Below are 18246 nucleotides of genomic sequence, written 5' to 3' on the forward strand. Positions count from 1 at the left end.
AAGGGTGAAATTGGTAGACAGTCACATGAGAGTTTGAAGGTTCATCTTATTAGCAGTAATTATTAGGGATGTGAATCGTTTTTTGACGATTTAAAATATCGTCCGATATATTTTAAATCGTCAAAAATCGTTAGGGCCACGATACAATACCAATTCCCCCGATTTATCGTCAAAAAATCGTAAATTGGGGGAAGGGGGAGGGCAGGAAAACCGGCACACTAAAACCCCCTAAAACCCACCCCCAACCCTTTAAATTAAATCCCCCACCCTCCCGAACCCCCCCCCCCAAATGCCTTAAATTACCTGGGGGTCCAGCAGCGGTCCGGAACGGCCTCCTGCCGCGAATCGTGTTGTCTTCAGCCGGCGCCATTTTTCAAAATGGCGGCGACCATAGACCAACATGATTCGACTGCAGGAGGTCGTTCCGGACCCCCGCTGGACTTTTGGCAAGTCTTGTGGGGGTCAGGAGGCCCCCCAAGCTGGCCAAAAGTCCCTGGGGGTCCAGCGGGGGTCCGGAAAATGATCTCCTGCCGCGAATCGTTTTCCGTACGGAAAATGGCGCCGGCAGGAGATCGACTGCAGGAGGTCGTTCAGCAGGGGTCCCTGCTGAACGACCTCCTGCAGTCGAATCGTGTTGGTCTATGGCCGCCGCCATTTTTCGCCGCCATTTTGAAAAATGGCACCGGCTGAAGACAACACGATTCGCGGCAGGAGGCCGTTCCGGACCGCCGCTGGACCCCCAGGTAATTTAAGGCATTGGGGGGGGGGGGGTTCGGGGGGGTGGGGGATTTAATTTAAAGGGTCGGGGGTGGGTTTTAGGGGGTTTTAGTGTGCCGGCTCACGATTTTCACGATACTTTAAACACCCAAACGGCAACAATACGATTCCCTCCCCCTCCCAGCCAAAATCGATCGTTAAGATGATCGAGGACACGATTCACATCTCTAGTAATTATCCTAAACTGTTCTTTTGTTTACATTTCAGAACATAGTGTAGCTGAGGCAGGATATTAAGTTAATTTTCTTTCCACTGCCTGTGTTCTGAGTAAGGATCTCAAGTCATACTATTAGAGAAGAGGAAGAGTAGCTAAAGTACCTTAAGAGTTGTGATGTTAACACTCACTGTAGTGTCATTAGATATATTCTGGTTAGAATACTGTATTGTCTGTGAGCGCAAATAATGAGTAGGTTAAGTGGCATGTCAGGTTAAAACTATAATGCAATTTTTTAAGCACATTTGTATCAAAGTATACAGAAAAATATAAAATTATACAATGTTATAATATAGTACTTTCTGTAAGCAAATAATGCATTTTATGACTACAAATTCTGCCCTGCAATTAGTTTATTGTGGAGTTATACTGTAGAAACCTTTTTTTGACCTGGCCCTTTCCTCATGTTCCTTTAGACTTCTTGCTCAATCAGAAACTAAGGCTGGGATCAGGCAACATGAGCCTTCATTCACAGCTACCTGGGCAATTCCCCCCCTCCATTTTATTTGCCATCTCAATTTACTTTAGTCTGGTCACTGCAGACTGTGCACCACCACCACCACACACACACACCCTCCCTTTCAGGGGCTCGGAACATTGCCCCTGCAGCACTTCCAGCACTGGCCAACCTGGGAATTGAGCCCAGGTCTCTCCACAAGGCAGTGCACAGCACTCCTACTGAGCTACTACCAGCCTGTCCTAAAAAATAAAACACAATGGATTTGGGTTTTGGATGAAGTATGGTAATCTGCTCTCTCATATATATATATGCTTTCTTTCTGAGATATTTGAGCATGCCATTTATTTCTTCCACCGATGTTTATATATATGACCTCAGAGTGGCATATAACGTATTCTGAAAAGGAATAACTAAAGAAGAAAGACTGAAATGATGTTGATTATGTACTCTGTGGGTTGCAGCATCTGCAGACCTAAGACCTTGTGCAAACCCCATCTACAACAAAATTCTGAAATGCACACACACAAACATGTATAAACCACAGCATTTTAAAGGCAGGATACGAATGTTTGTTATTTTGCTGGAACAAATGAATATCTTTCTGGCTGTAAATGTTTCTATGCCACAAGTTTTGGTGACTCCTGAAAAACAAATATCTAACAAGTGGAAAATATAAAGATACTCAGAAATCAGTAGCTGAATGAACCGGACCACTTATTTATAAATAACTACTAATGTATGCAATATGTTGCAAGCCCTTTTGGGGTTAAGCATCATTTTAACTAAAGTTAAAGTGTTTATAAAAGCAACAGAGCCTTATGGAACAGGATTGTGGTGAAACAAGGACCTTAAAGGGGACATAACTAAGCTTTGGTTTTTAATACTTGAAAGTTTGAAACCCTTCCAAATTCTTCCACAATTACAAGCTGCTGTATCAAACCTTAAATATTAATTATGACAATAAAAATATTGAGAGTAAAATTAACATAGAAATTGAGCACATTCTGATTTTAATATCAGAGAGGATACAGGTAACGAAGTATTAGTTATGTGTATAAAAATCCCTACTTCTGTAAAAGTAAATAAATTACATTTTTAAAGCTTTAATCCTCTGCAACAACTCACCCTGACAAGTGCATCATCGATGATGTGATCACGTCGGACTTTAAGTCGCAAATAAGGATTCAACTGCTGCCCTTGGACCAAACTGTAGAGCACAGTAATCCGCCGCTCACTGTACATGCGAATTCTATTATCATAGTACAGTCCCAAGTTTTTGGTTACAGCATTCAGTATAAAGGGGCAAGTCATAAAGGAGAATTTATTTTCTGTTTCTACTTTAAAGAACGTATAATCTTTGTCCATTTCCAGAACATCATTCAGTGGTTCATTAACAAACTCTTCAAAAGGGATAAGTGGTTTTCGGCAATCAATAGTTTTAACACCTAATTCAGTTTCCAGTGGATCTATTCTAGGTCCTTTTTTGTTTCTTCTTTCCTCACCCAGTAGCTCCTGAAGGGTTAATTCACTCGACTCTGGAATTGGTTCTTCATCGTCATCTTCATTGTGATCCGTTTCAACTTCTCCACCCACAACATTTGCATAGTAAACCATTTTCAAGCACTTTGAAGCAGCAACGATGGCATCGTCATCATTCACTAGATTCCGACTGTTGAATTCATTGCTTATGACTTTGTAGGTGATAAGCTGCTGAAATGTCTCCATCATTCGTCGAATCTGATGTGCACTGTACTTTGACCATAATCGGATCAGTTTTGCTTGTGCTACAAGGGGTAATTTGCTCATTGCTTTGCAGAATAATGGTAGAGCCATTTCCAAGTACTCAGGACTATGGAGATTACCATTTTCCATGACAATAATAAACAAATTCAGATAGTTAGGATCTCGTGAGTATACATTATGATAAGTCAAGTCACATTCCACATTGGGTGACAAATACACAAGTGCATTAAGAAAGGCAGTTTCTATTTTCTCATTAGAAAGTAACCTGTTGTAGACTCGTCTAACTGCTTCAACATCTACAGTTACTTCTTCAGGGCCTAGCTTTTGAATATTATTATCTGCTTGTGCATCATCACTTAATCTGGATGATGCATCACAGTCCTCTTCCATAGCAGCAGCAGTAGCAGAACAAGCAGCTTTTTCCTTCTCATCTTCATCCTTGTCTTCATCCTTTCCTTGAAGGGACTTTAGTTCCTCCTTAGTATGGTGTTTGGCTTTGCGGAAGCTCTGTACCAAGGCTTCAGCACTAGAGTATACTCTCCCAATGACGCGAATTAAAGGAGAATAATCTTCCCTTTCCCGACATAGTTCAAGAATTTCATATACCTTTTCTTCAGTTAGGTAAGTTACATCTAGAAAATAAAGGAAGGAGGAAAGATTGAGGTTTGTTAAAACAAGAAACAAATCTACTTGAATCACGCCATAATTGAGATCAAGACAGTTTGGTTATCTCGTTTAATACGGTGTTGCTCATTTGGACTAGAACACCAATTCAGTAGTATGATTATATTTTACACTGAATATAACTCATCCTAGCTTATTTTGTATTTCTATCACAAGCTCAAAAAATTCAGAATTACCACAATAATTAATCAGCTAAATTGCTAAAATATGTAACAATCTTAATACTGAGGTGGAGGTGAAAAATGGAATCTGAACAAATGTTAATATGCATATTTAATCATTTACATCAAGGCTGAAAGTGCAACTATAGTCAAATTTCAAAGTACATCCAAGGCAGTAAGAGCCTATAACTGAACCAACGTGAGACTTATATTAGATTGGGAGCAATAAAACTAGAATTGGACTAAACTGATGCAAATGAATAGCATGATTAAACAAGGAGTGAAATTTAGATACAGTCATCTCCAATGGAGACTAAAAATGTACAGTAGAATGAAAGATCAAGTAATAGGTAAGAGGAAAGATTAGTCAGGCTAATTATGCTCAGAATTAATTTGAGGAGACTTTGGGTTGAAAAAAAGTCACAAATCATATTTTCTATTTCTACCTGTGATCACAATCTTGGATTACAAAAAAATGAATTGGGGGGGAAAAAAAAATCACACAATACTTTTAAAAATTCCAAATCAGTTCAGAGGTTTTGTGATTTTTTTTAAGCCACATCAATTAAGAGCATCTTTCACATTTAGAGAGGGATTAACACTATACTACTAAATATATACAAACTAATTTAACTTATCACAATCTGCCAAATTAAATAAATAGAAATAGTTAGCCAAAGGATATTTAAAATTAAAAAAGAAAGCTATTTCAATGTTTTTAATTCTTAGAAGCAGCTTTAACACACAAAACCTGATTAAATTATCTTATATATAAATCATTTAGGTATTACATAAAATAAATGAATCAGTCTCACACTCTCATTCAAACAATCACCTCCATTGTATGCAAATTTATTTCATGCATATTCATTGTGGGTATCTTGAAAACCTGGTCTGCCTAGGGGTATCTCCAGGACCAGCTTGAAAAATACTGCTCTGATATTGGATTCAAAGCCAAAAGCCAAAAAATTGCTCCAGAAAAAGTTTCACATTCCATCTTGGTGTAGTTTCTCACTGCTTGGAATGACAAAATCCCACCATCATCTCTGCATATAGCTCAAATGGCAGGGGAGGTCACTTGACACATCTGAAATGCATCCCATTCCCAATTCTCACAATTAACTGTGCTCTGTATAAAAGGAATACAAAGAAGGTAGCCCTTTCCCAGTGATAGCTAAAATGGATATGCATTTGCGGAATGGCTTAGTGACTAATCTTCCCACAAAAGAATACTTCCAAAACTGATTTAGAGAGAGAAAAGAGTAGATACAGGTTAATCGAAGCTCTGATATCCCAGCTGTGGGACAAGCTGTGTGAATGTATGGCTGTTTGCTGAGGTAAAAACCATGAATGCGCTTGCACTGTACTATTTGGCTACTGGTTCCCTTCCAGAGGGAGGCAGGAGACATAGCCAGCATCAGTTAATCTTGTGTCTTTGGATGTAACAACTTATCTGAAGGGTATGTTCGCCTATAGTTCCGTCTAAATCCAGCATCCCTGTACTGAGCAGGAAAACAGAGGCACAAAGGGGATTCTATGATACAGCTCAGTTATCCAATGTCATTGGTGCTATCAACTGTGCTCACAAGAACTGTGTTCCTCCAAGAAGGTAGAAAGCCACCTACCGGAACTGCAATGATACCACAGTCTGAATATCCTATTCTACTGTTATCTGTTTACTGGTGAAGGAAATAGTCAAATTTCCTGATTTCTGTTATTAAACCCAATTTATTTATTTTATTTAAAAGTATGTTACTCGCTCCTCCAACGTTCGAAGCGAGATGTGACAAAACATACATAATAAGCAAACATAAAAAGTACCATCTCAAAACAATAAAAATTATGTTGTGACATACTACAAAAACATCAATCTATATGATGGTAATAATCAAGTACTTAGGCAGAATAAGCTTGACGACACAGATATCTTTTCAGGGCTTTTTTTGAAGAATTTAGGTTCTCTGGTGGATCTAATCTCCTTTGGAAGGGAATTCCAGCAATAGAAAAAGTAAAGAGCTACGTGTATGCTTGAGATCCAGGAGTTTGAGTTCTACTGGATAAATACTGGAAATCTTGTAGTCCTGTGTGGTACTAGTTATGTTTTTATAGTCTCTAGCATTTACTAGTGCATCACTTTCTTTAGAAACTTAGTTAATAAATGATTAAGAAGATAAGAACATAAGACATGCCATACTGGATCAGACCAAGGGTCCATCAAGCCCAGCATCCTGTGTCCAACAGTGGCCAATCCAAGTCACAAATACCTGCAAGTAACCAAACATTAAATAGATCCCAAGCTACTATTCTTTATTGATTAATAGCAGTTTATGGACTTCTCCTCTAGGAACTTATCCAAACCTTTTTTTCAAACCCAGTTACACTAACTGCCGAAACCACATTCTCTGGCAATAAATTCCAGAGCTTAATTATGCGTTGAGTGAAATAATTTTCTCTGATTTGTTTTAAATGTGCTACTTGCTAACTTCATGGAGTACCCCTAGTTCTTCTATTGTCTGAGACAGTAAATAACTGATTTACATTTCCATTTGTAGACCTCTATCTTATACCCCCTCAGCTGTCACTTCTCCAAGCTGAACAGCCCTAACCTCTTTAGCCTTTCCTCACAGGGGAGCAGTTTCATGCCCTTTATCACATTAGTCGCTCTTCGCTATACTTTCTCCAGCGCAACTATATCATTTTTGAGATGTGGCGACCAAAATTGCACACAGTATTCAAGGTGCAGTCTCACCCTAGAGCAATACAGAGGCATTATGACATCCACCGTTTTATTCGCCATTCCCTTCGATCAACATAGCACACTGAGCCGATGTCAATTATCCACTATGATGCCTAGATCTCTTTCCTGGGTGGTAAATTCCTAATATGAAACCTAACATCGTTTAACTATGACAAGGATTATTTTTCCCTGTATGCATCACCTTTCATTTATCCACATTAAATTTCATCTGTCATTTGGACAGCCAATCTTCCAGTCTCACAAGGTCCTCCTGCAGTTCATCACAATCTGCTTGAGACTTAACTACTCTGCATAATTTTATGTCATTTGCAAATCTGACTTCACTCTTCATTCACCTTTCCAGATCATTTATAAATATATTTAAAAAAGCACTAGTCCAAGTATAGATCCTTGAGACACTCCACTGTTAACCTTTTTCCATTGTGAAAACAGACCATTTAATCCTACTCTATAATTTTAACCAGTGGTCACAAAAGGACATCACCTATCCCATGACTTTTTCGTTTTCTTAGAAGCCACTCATGAGGGACTTTATCGAAAGCCTTCTGAAAATCCAAATTCACTACATCTACCGGTTCACCTTTGTCCACATATTTATTTACCCCTTTAAAAAAATGTAGATTAGTGAGGCAATATTTCCCTTGGTTCCATGCTGGCTGTGTCCCATTAAACCATGTCTGTCTAAATGTTCTGTGATTTTATTCTTTATAACAGTTTCCATGACTTTTCCCGGCACTGAAGTCAGGCTAATCGGTCTATAGTTTCCTGGATCCCTTCTGGGGCTCTTTTTAAATATCGGGATTACATTGGTCACCTACCAGTCTTCAGGTACAATGGATGATTTTAATGATACGTTACAAATTAATTGAAATAGGTCTAAAATTTCATTTTTTAATTCTTTCAGAACCCTGGGGTGTAAACCATCCAGTACAGGTGATTTACTACTCTTCAGTCTGTCAATCTAGCCTACCATATCCTCCAGGTTTACCGTGATTTGGTTCAGTTCATCTGAATCGTCACCCTTGAAAACAGTCTCCAGAACAGGTATCTCCCCAATCCTCCTCTTCAGTAAACATTGAAGCAAAGAATTTTAGTCTTTCCGCTTATCTTCCTTAAGTGCCCCTTTAACCCCTCAATCATCTAATGGTCCAAACGACTCCCTCACAGGCTTGCTGCTTCGGATATAATTTTTAAAAATTTGTATTTAGAGTTTTTGCCTTTACGACCAATTTCTTTTCAAATTCTCTCTTAGCCTGTCTTATCAATGTCTTACATTTAATGTGCCCATGCTTATGCTTTATCTTATTTTCTTCTACTAGATCCTTCTTCCAATTTTTGAATGATGATCTTTTGACTAAAATAGCATCTTTCACCTCACTTTTTAACCATGCCTGCAATCATTTGGCCTTCCTTCCACCTTTCTTAATGCATGGAATACATCTTGACTGCACTTCTAAGATGTTTTTCTTTTCTTTTTGTTTTGTTTGTTTGGTTTTTTGTTGTTTTTTTTTTTAACAATGTCCACACCTGTTGTTCACTCAACCTTTATAGCTGCACCTTTGACTTTTTTTTTTTTTTTTTTTAACTATTTTTCTCATTTTATCAAAGTTTTCTAATCAAAGTTTCCTTATGAAAGTTTAGTGCTAGAGCCATGGATTTACTTACTGACCCTCTTCCAGTCATCATTTCAAATTTGATCATATTATGATCACTATTGCCAAGCGGCCCCACCACCGTTAGTTCTCTCACAATATCATGTGCTCCACTAAGAATTAGATCTAAAATTGCTCCCTCTTATCGGTTCTTGAACCAATTTCTCCATAAAACAACTTGTACATACCGTTGTTCTTTATCTTGTATATATTATTTTGTATATTATCTTGTGTATATTATTTTGCACTGTTATCTGTTAAAAAATATTATATAATCACTGTTGCTACACTGTAAACTTCTTATACAATGCTGTCCCTATAGTTTAAACTTATATTTCCCAACGTGTTTCATGTCAAACGCCCTTGGCATAATGTTTTTGTTCAATGTACACCGACGTGATATCTTTGATGAACGCCGGTATATAAAAACTGTTAAATAAATAAATAGATAGATAAAACTGTCATTTATTCTACCCAAGAACTTTCTCTCTCTAGCAAATCCTGATGTTACATTTATCCAGTCAATACTGGGGTAATTGAAATCTCCCATAACTGCACTACAAATTTGCTTTGTTGTCCTGGCCTTCTAATTTATTCCATCACTACCCTCTGCCTGCAGAACAGAACAATCTTGACCACCACTTCACCAGATCCCTCAAACATATCTTTGGCTTGCTTCAAAGCAGGTTTCAAGTGGTAGATCACAATGCACGTACATGTACACCTTGCACGTGTGACAGTGAGCAAGGTGTACATGGTATGCCACATATTACACAATATTAGTATCCATAGGCTTCCTTGATCAAAAGGTATAGTCATGGGCCAAGAAAAAGAGATGAACACCAACAAAGTCAAGAAAGGAGAATGATAAAAAACAGATCAAAGAGTTCATATTATATCCTAGTACTTCAGCTAAAAGGGTTCTATGTATGTTGTGATGAGAAAGCTGAAAGTTGTTCTGTAACACAACAATGCTGTGTACTCTTTTTCAAGTTCGCTGTGGAAGGTGCCACAGTGTGCCATGTAAGGCAAGAAGAGAGCACCTTTTCACCCTGCTCCTATTTTTGCAATGCTATTCTGAACTACTATAAGCAGATGAGAGCAGTTAGGCCAGCCTAACATTTGAAAAGTGGAGTAGTTTCCTCTAAATCATAGAGAGTAGGAAATGTTATCACTTTATGGCCAATGATGGGTTAAATAGAGCTTGCATACATATTTATTAGTAAAGACTGCAGCACAAGATGCATACCACTTTCCCCAAGAAGGGCCAAGAAGTGTTCAGAGGGTATGTAAAAGAAGCTGGTTTTATCGGCTTTAACATCACAGCCAGCACAAGCTCAGAATAGTTTTCCTGCCTTTTTCTACAGAGCAGTAGTTGTCAACCCTGTCCTGGAGGCACACCTAAACAATCTATTTTTCAGTATAATCTCAATGAATATACATGAGATAAAATTTACATAAATTGGAGACGCAGTACATACAAATATCTCATACATAGTCATTATGAATATCCTGAAAATCAGATTGTTAGAGGTGCCTCCATGATGGGACTGAACTCTATGGGGATCAACATCATGCAAGCATATTTATTCACCTCGAAAGGGATAAATGAAGCTCAAGCACAGGGAAATGAAGTCGCTAATGTATTCCGAGCCTCGAAGCAAAATATGACTTCCTTTATTATATGGTCATTTGCATGCAATCTGCTACTATTTGGCCACTCAAACAGGCCCTGCTCTGGAGTGATTTGCAAAAACTTCTATTTTCTACATTTGTTAAATTACTATTTGGCTCTAGATACTTTATAAATGCCTAAATGGGTAAACCAATGCCTTTATTACCTATAATATATGTGCTATGTCCAAAATTATAACAGATGTTACTATGGGTCAAATGTAATAATGGGTTTTTCCTATTCTGTGTCTATGGAAAAATGGCTTAGTACATATACCCCTAAATTAGAAACTCAAAAGGGATTTACCTGATGGCTCTTTTCCTACCACCTAGCAAGCAAGCTTACCACATCTTCTGCAGTGTCTACTACATATTGGAAATATGCTCTCACACAGTGCAGATGACAGCAGATAAAGAACTGACCCATCCAGTCTGCTTGGTTATGTCATACTGAGTGTGCCAGGATACCAACTTTATTTTTCTTCAAGTTGTGTTCAAAGAGCTCACAACAGAAAAACAAAACATGGCTATGAATTAAGAAGAGAGCCCAAACAAAATCTCTTCTACAAACAGGAAAAAAAAAGGAAGTCTATTCTGTACAGGTTTTAAAAATGTTAAAAATTCTTCTTCTTATAATAGAGTATATTAGTAATTATGCATCATTATTAAAGCATTCTATATACTTCCATCTCAGTATTAAAGAATTGCACTTTGTCAGCATAGAATAGGTTTTGCTTAGGGGCCTATGAACTAAGCATTTTCCCCACTGACAAAATGGGGAGAAAATCTTTAGTTCAAAGGCCCCCTTGGCATTTCGCGGTCTCAAAGATTAGGGGAGTTTGTAAATATGATTGTGTTACTCTAGGATACATAGATGAAAATTTTGCTGAAAATTATTAAAATGATTTTTTTTGTTAAAGTACTTAGTTCTTTTGAGGTCTCTGAAATTCATCAAAACAAACTATTAAAAAAAAATAGAAGAGAATAAAAGGGTAAATTTTCCTTACCTGTTAATTTCCTTTCTATTAATCTCGCAACACCAGTCCAGCCATGACAAGTGGGTTATCTCCCCTTACCAGCAGATGGTGGCAGACTATACAGATTTCTACTGTGACATCACAGCCACTACATTAGAGCTGGTGCTAGCAGCAGATCCGGTATCCTTCCAGCCCAAGTAAACCAATCGTTATGAAGAAGTTTTCCTGCAACAAGCAACATGAGGAAAAACCTCAAACACAACAAGTGAAAGAAGGAAAAATCCAACCCCCTTAAAACATACAGTAGTATGACGGATCATAGCTTCCTGGGCGGGTTATGTGATACTGAGTGTGCCAGGTGTAGCAGGACTAATGGAAAGGAAATTAACAGGTAAGGAAAATTTCCCCTTCCATGTCGTCACTACTACACCTGTCCAGCCATGACAAGTGGAAAGTACCAAAGCATCATCTATCCAGGTGAGAGAAAGCGAGGGTTGCCTGAAAGACCCCCACCCCCAAAGGTGGTATCCTCCCACCCCATGACATCCAACCAATAATGCTGGACAAACGTGTTCAGAGAGGACCAGGTGGGAACTCTGCAAATATTGGCTGGCACCAGTGCCTGCACCTCTGCCCAGGACGTGGATTGTGTCCTAGAGAAAGCGCACATACCAATTCCAGAAGTTGCTTACCTTTCAGCAGGTAAGCTGACTCAATTGTCTCCTTTATCCAATGGGTCAAAGTAGCCTTTGAGGCCGCCTCTCCCTTACACAGCCCCAGCCCCCCCCCCCAAGGACAAAACGTATCCAACTTGCGAAAATCATTAGTGACTTCCAGATAATACAAGATGAGCTTCTGCACATCCAAATACCAGAGCGACCATTACTCAGAACCACATCCCTCCTGAGAAAAAGATGGAAGAGAAAGACTGGTAAAGGTGAAAAACCAAACTGACCTTAGGAAGAAAAGATGGCACTGGATGAAAACCCACTGCATTCAGCGAGATCACTAGGAAAGGGTCTCAATAAGACAAGGCATGAAACTCCAAGACCTGCTTTGCAGAACAGATTGCCACTAGAAAGGCCAACTTCAGTGACAAATCTTTCAAGGAACTCTGACCCAGTGACTTAAAAGGAGTCCTCAAGAGTGCTCTCAGAAACAATGGACTAGAAAGGAGGACACAGCCTCTTAATCCCCCTTAAGAACCGGGACACATCCTGGTCTCCAGTCAATTGATAGACCACATGGCTTCCTCCAGGGACCAACAGCCCTGAACCATCTGTGAGAGAGGCTCGCGTCCACAGTGACTAGAATCCAAGCCAGAGTGACTAGGCCGACTCCCTTCAACAAGCTGGTGGAGTTGAACCATCACAGCAGGGACTAACACACCAAGTGACTCAGTGGAAGCTGCATAGAGTAGTCCTGCATCTGCAGTGCCCACCAAGTCAGAAGCAATGCCTGGAGCAGCCATAGATGGGCATTGTTGACGCCATGAGACCGAGAACTTGAAGGTAGTCCCACACTGAAAGAAGGTCCAAATCCAGAAACCGCTCTCCCCCTCACCTGCATATCTTATGCACCTTCTCGTCCGTGAGAAACACTTGCTTCACCCAATAATTGAAATATGCTCCCAAATACTCCAGGGACTACGAAGGCTGTAATGAGCTCTTTGCAAAATTGATGACCCAGCCCAAGTCTTCTAAGACCTGAACCACATGATGGGATAATCATACCTCCCCCCTTGTGAGATGCGCCCAAATCAACCAGTCATCTAGATATAGGTGGATTTCAATACCTTTGAACCACAGAGCTGCTGCCGCCACCACCACCATTACCTTTGTGAAGACCCGTGGCGCGGATGCCAGACTGAATGGCAAGGCTCATAAATGAAAATGTTCCTGCAGCACACAAAAGCGGAAATTTCTCTGATCCTCATCCTGAAAAGGGATGTGTAGGTAGGCTTCTGACAGGTACAAGCAGCAGAGAAATTCCCTCTGCCTCACCGTGGTCACAACAGATCGTAATGTTTTCATATGAAATCTGAGAATGCTGAGGCAGCGATTCACCTCCTTGAGATCCAAAATAGGGCAAAAGGAACCATCCTTCTTGGGGAACCATGAAGTAGATGGAGTACCAACCACGGCCTTGTTGTGTCAGGAGCACAGAAACTACTGCCCTCAAAAGCTGCAATTTTAGGAAAGAATCACGGACAGCCCACTGCTTGATCAGGCTTGCACAAGGAGAAACCATGAAGGGTTCCTTAACAGCATAATGGAGATTCAGGCTGTAACTGAAGCTAATTATTTCTAGGACCTACCCAATCAGCAGTTAGAGACTACTCCATGAAACCCCTGCAGTCGTCCTCCTACAGGAGTCAAGAGGGAGTGAACTCTCAGTAACATGAGGAAGCTCCACTGAACCCCAAGGAGGGGCAGAGCTCCCTTTCTGCCATCTGACACCACAAAGTGACTAACTACAGCCAATTAAGGCTTGCATAAGTGAGGGAAACAGCCCCAAAGGGCTATCTACCAGGTCTATATCACCAAGAGGCTCAAACTTGTCAAAGGCCCCTGCTTGGTCTGTAAAAAGCTTGGCCCACGTCCTCTGGAAGACGCTGAGGCTTGGGATTCTCCAAGCTTCTTGACCAACTGGTCAAGATCTTCCCCAAACAGTAAATGACCCTTAAAGGTTAACTTCCTGAGACATGTCTTGAACAAGGAGTCAGCCACCCAATTGTGCAGCCATAAGAGCTGGCACGCCCCCACCAAAGGGCAACCAACCTGACAAAACTCCACAACAAATCATACTGTGCATCCACCAGAAAGGCAGCAGCAAACGCCATCATAGCCACCTCCTCACTCTCTGGATGTTGCTGGATCCAGCAAAGAAGCGCTCAGATTGCCATGGTCGAACAGATAATCTATACCAACATGGCAGATGTGACAAAAACTCATGAGAGGCAGCTCCATCTTCCTTTCTTGGGAGTCCTTTAGCAAGGCACCCCTACAAAGGAATGGTTGTGCACATGGTCACTGTTGTGACCAATGCATGAAACACTGGCACTTGAAAAACCTTCTTCACCACCGTAGATGGGAGAGGTAAAGCTGGTGAAAAAACTGACCACTCTCAAGCCCAACTCCGGGGACTCCCATTCCACCATCATTTCCTCCAACTTCAAGTATAAAGGAAAGGCAGTGGTGGTCTTGCGCTTCCCCTTAACAGAATCCCAAACTGGAGTCTCAGGTGGCTTGGATTCTTCCAGCTGAAGGCAAGCCACTACCTGCTCAATCAGACCAGCCATTTCATCCCTATGAAATAGGCGAATCAAGGGGTCATCCTCTGGGTCAGAGGAGACAGCCCCATCTGATGCCATACCATCTGCATTTGCTAAGTCTGCTAGATCCATTGGGTCCCCCCATGAAGGCCCTGGCACCTCAATAGCCGGCCGAGCTCTCTTAGATGGAACACACTGTGAAGGCCTGAAATGGGATTCTATGGCGCAGAGAGAACTCCCTTGTGCCCATCCCCCAATCTAGAAAAAGCACAAAAGGGCTGGTGTAAAAAAATGAAAAAAAAACTCCAGAGAAAAATCACTTCAGGCCCCCAGAAGCTCCACCTGTGCCCCCGCAGAGGAAGGACAATCCCAGGAGAGAGCTGAGAACAAACCTGCAGCACTGAAGTGTTCACCGGAAGAGAACCTCTCTCCAGTTCTGCAGAATGCTCGGGAGAAACTAAAATGGCCGTCGTCTTAAGAAGCTGCATGGTGGACTGTGAGTACATCTCCTGCAATGCCAGTGGCTCAAGGAGGACATTGGGCAAGGAAGCGGGAGCAAGAGTCGTGCTTCAGCACCCTCCTGGCAGATCCCCCATGGGAGTGCACATAGAGCAAAGAGGCCCTTTCTTCTGGCAGCTCTCGAAATGATGCAGAGCTCACATTGCTGCATGGTCAGCCAAGCATACCTCAGCCACTCCTGGAACCATGGGCAGATACTTCCCCCAGCAACATAATACACATGCTCCCTCCTGCCGACTAGATCTGGCATATCAGACTACCTCGACACACACCTTTTTTTTTTTTTTTTTTTTAATAAACTAAAACACCCCTGACTGCCCCAGACAAGGAAGAGGAGGGGGAGGGGGAATGATGGAGGAGCGAAACAAGAAGCACAGAGACACACACAAGTAAACCCCCCAACAGACAGAGCTAGTATTTATCTGAGGATTTTTCTTCTCCTTTACTTTAAAAGAAAAAAAGAATTAAGACAGACTGCTCCACCCCAGCTCAACCAACCACCCCCAGAGGGGCTGGGAGCTTCAATATGAACTCACACTTCTGGCTAAAACCAGTGGTCTGGTCCCTTAGATATGATTGCCAATCCAACGTCGAGCTGCTACACTAAACAGCCTTATCATCTGCTGGAGGCAAAAACTACTGTATCTCTGCTGCTAGCACCACCTCTAATATAGTGGATGTGATGTCACAGTAGAAATCTGTATGGTCTGCCTCCATCGGCTGAGAGGGGGAGATAACCCACTTGTCATGGCTGGTCTGGTGTAGCAGGGACAACATGGAACATTGATTTTTTTGGCAATGTCAAATATCTTAGTATGGCTTACTTTTTAAAAGTAACTTTCAAAGGGCTTACCTGGCAGTATATATAATTGATACATAACATTTGCTAAAAAATGTAAAAAAAAGTTAAAATGTTAATACACTTCTGCTTTAAAATATAGAAAACTGTCAGGCTTAAACTTTAAAGACGAGAGAGATACAAGCCTTCATTTTGAAAAACAGAAAATTCCTTTTCAACACTGCTCATTCTAACACTCAGAAGTCAATATGTGGCCTCACAGAATATTTAAGACAAGTGATGATGATAGATTTCAACTTTTAATCAGTTTGAGCCTCCAGGTTCTCTAACCTGTTCTTTCATTGTAATTTACCAGTCTGAGATCCATAAATTCAGACACCAAGGTTAAAAAATAATTCTAAACCTCTGTGTTTTGTTTAGCAATATTTCTAACATACAGAGAGTAAACCGTAATCCTCGTCCTGTATCAAGTTACAAACTTTGCTGCTAATTCTTTCAGTTGCTCCCCTGCAACTCCTGGGACCAGCCATATTCATAAGAGTATCACACACTAGCATGCATGGAATGATAGGCTATTGATTCCCATAGCATCTGATGCTCTTTCATGAAACCAAAGCACACACAAATTGGCCACAGTGTCAATTTATAAAACTCTAAGATGGTTGTTCCGAGATGGAGGTGAATTGTGAGGCAGTTGCTGAAAGGAAAAAAAAAAATTTCCAGGGGATAAAGGGAGAATAATATATTTGTGTACTGCTGAGATTCCTCAGAGTATGCAAGGAAAGGGGCATTATTTCTGTATTGTTTAAAATAAATATTTTGAAAAATTTGACACTGCTACAGTAGCCAACTACCTACATTTGGGACAACTAGCTCAGGTTTTTCAAATATTTTAATCATGTTTGGTCTCTTAAATATGAGATCACCACATAGGTTAATTTGTAAGGTATTCCAATATTGGCATACTAAATTACTGCCTTTCTTTTTTTTTTAAAGAACAAGTACTCTCAAATATTTTAATGTAGCTGACGAAGGCTGACTAGATTGAAATGCTGCTTTGCAGGTGTATAATGTAATTACTAAAACAACAGTACATAAATTCTAGAGGAACAAAAATAGAGAAAAGTATTTTAAGATTTTCTTTTGATACTGTACCCCCTCAAATGACCTCTGTCCCTCTGATGGATCTTACAGACCCAGGAGTAAAAAGTACAAATGCAGCACCATATTAGAACTCTGCCAAAGAAAAAATGAAGCTTTTGGGGCATAATAATCCCTAATTATAAGAGACAATAAGCTTTTATTAAAGTGTTTTATCTACATCTTCTTCCAAAGAGAGCACTTTAACAGACAATTCTGAAATCAGCTGGGTTGGCATGTTGTTTTAACTTTTATTTTTTTGTGGTGACAAAAATGAGAAATTACTACTTACCTGATAATTTCCTTTTCTTTAGAACAGACAGATGAATCCAGAACCAGTAGGTTATGTGCACCTCTACCAGCAGATGGAGATGGAGCAAAGCTGACATCACAGTATATCTACTCCTTCAGTGACATCAATCTGCAAAAGCCAACTGTGGACAGACTAACAAACCTTGATTAATAACAGATAACCATTCCCTTACTAAGCCAACAGGAAACACTGAGTTCAGACAAAGAATGTATTAACACTAGTCTAGGGACTGGATAAACACTTACCAGTAACCCCGGGAAGACCATAGCACAATCATTCGGCAGCCAAGGGCAGGAAGCTGAATTCATCTGTCCTAAAGAAAAGGAAATTATTAGGTAAGTAGTAATTTCTCGTTTCTTGGCGTCCATACAGATGAATCCAGAACCAGTGGGATGTACCCAAGCTACTCCCGAATAGGGTGGGAGGCTGCCTGTGGTCCAGTCAAAACCACACGTGCAAAGGCTGCGTCCTCCCAGGTCTGCACATCCAGATAATAGCTGGAAAATATGTTTAAAGAGGACCATGTCACAGCTCAGCAAATGTCGACGAGAGACAATCCAACTTCCGTCCATGACACTGCCTGAGCCCTAGTGGAATGAGTCCTAATTTGACTAGGCAATGGCTGTTCAGCATCCACAAATGTAGCCATGACTACCTCCTTAATCCAGCAAGCTACATAATCCGCAAAGCCAGCTTGCCCTGTTTACTTCCACCGTGAAGGACATACAGGTGATCCATCTTCCTGAGGAGTCTAGAAACCTCCAAATACCTCATAATATGTCTCTTAACATCCAAGGATTGCAATAGGTGATATTCCTCCACATCATTCCCCCTATCCAGAGATGGCAGGGAAATGGACTAATTCATGTGAAAATCCGAGATCAGTTTTGGCAAAAAAGGAAGGAAGGAACAGTATGCAGCTGAATCACCTCCGGAATCACTCAAAGGAACGGCTCTCGACAAGACAAGGCCTGCAGCTCGGATATTGTACAGGTGGAACAAACTGCCACAAGAAACTCCATTTTCAAGGTCAGTAATCACAAGGAAAGGTTATGCATCGGTCGAAATGTAGGGCCCACTAAAAAATCTAAAACCAGATTA

At 40.6% G+C, this 18246-nt stretch overlaps 1 protein-coding gene across 2 annotated transcripts in view; it reads right to left on the bottom strand.

Annotated features, from left to right (window-relative positions):
• UBE3A (ubiquitin protein ligase E3A) overlaps nucleotides 1-18246 on the bottom strand; it is a 266472-nt gene that overhangs the window by 121852 nt on the left and 126374 nt on the right. For both annotated transcript variants that reach the window (XM_029604748.1, XM_029604747.1), the window contains one exon: nucleotides 2577-3826. In XM_029604748.1, coding sequence (XP_029460608.1) covers nucleotides 2577-3826 — 1250 coding nt within the window. The remainder of the gene's footprint in view (nucleotides 1-2576; nucleotides 3827-18246) is intronic.

Source organism: Rhinatrema bivittatum, chromosome 5 (assembly GCF_901001135.1).
Source record: "Rhinatrema bivittatum chromosome 5, aRhiBiv1.1, whole genome shotgun sequence".
Classification (NCBI taxonomy): domain Eukaryota; kingdom Metazoa; phylum Chordata; class Amphibia; order Gymnophiona; family Rhinatrematidae; genus Rhinatrema; species Rhinatrema bivittatum.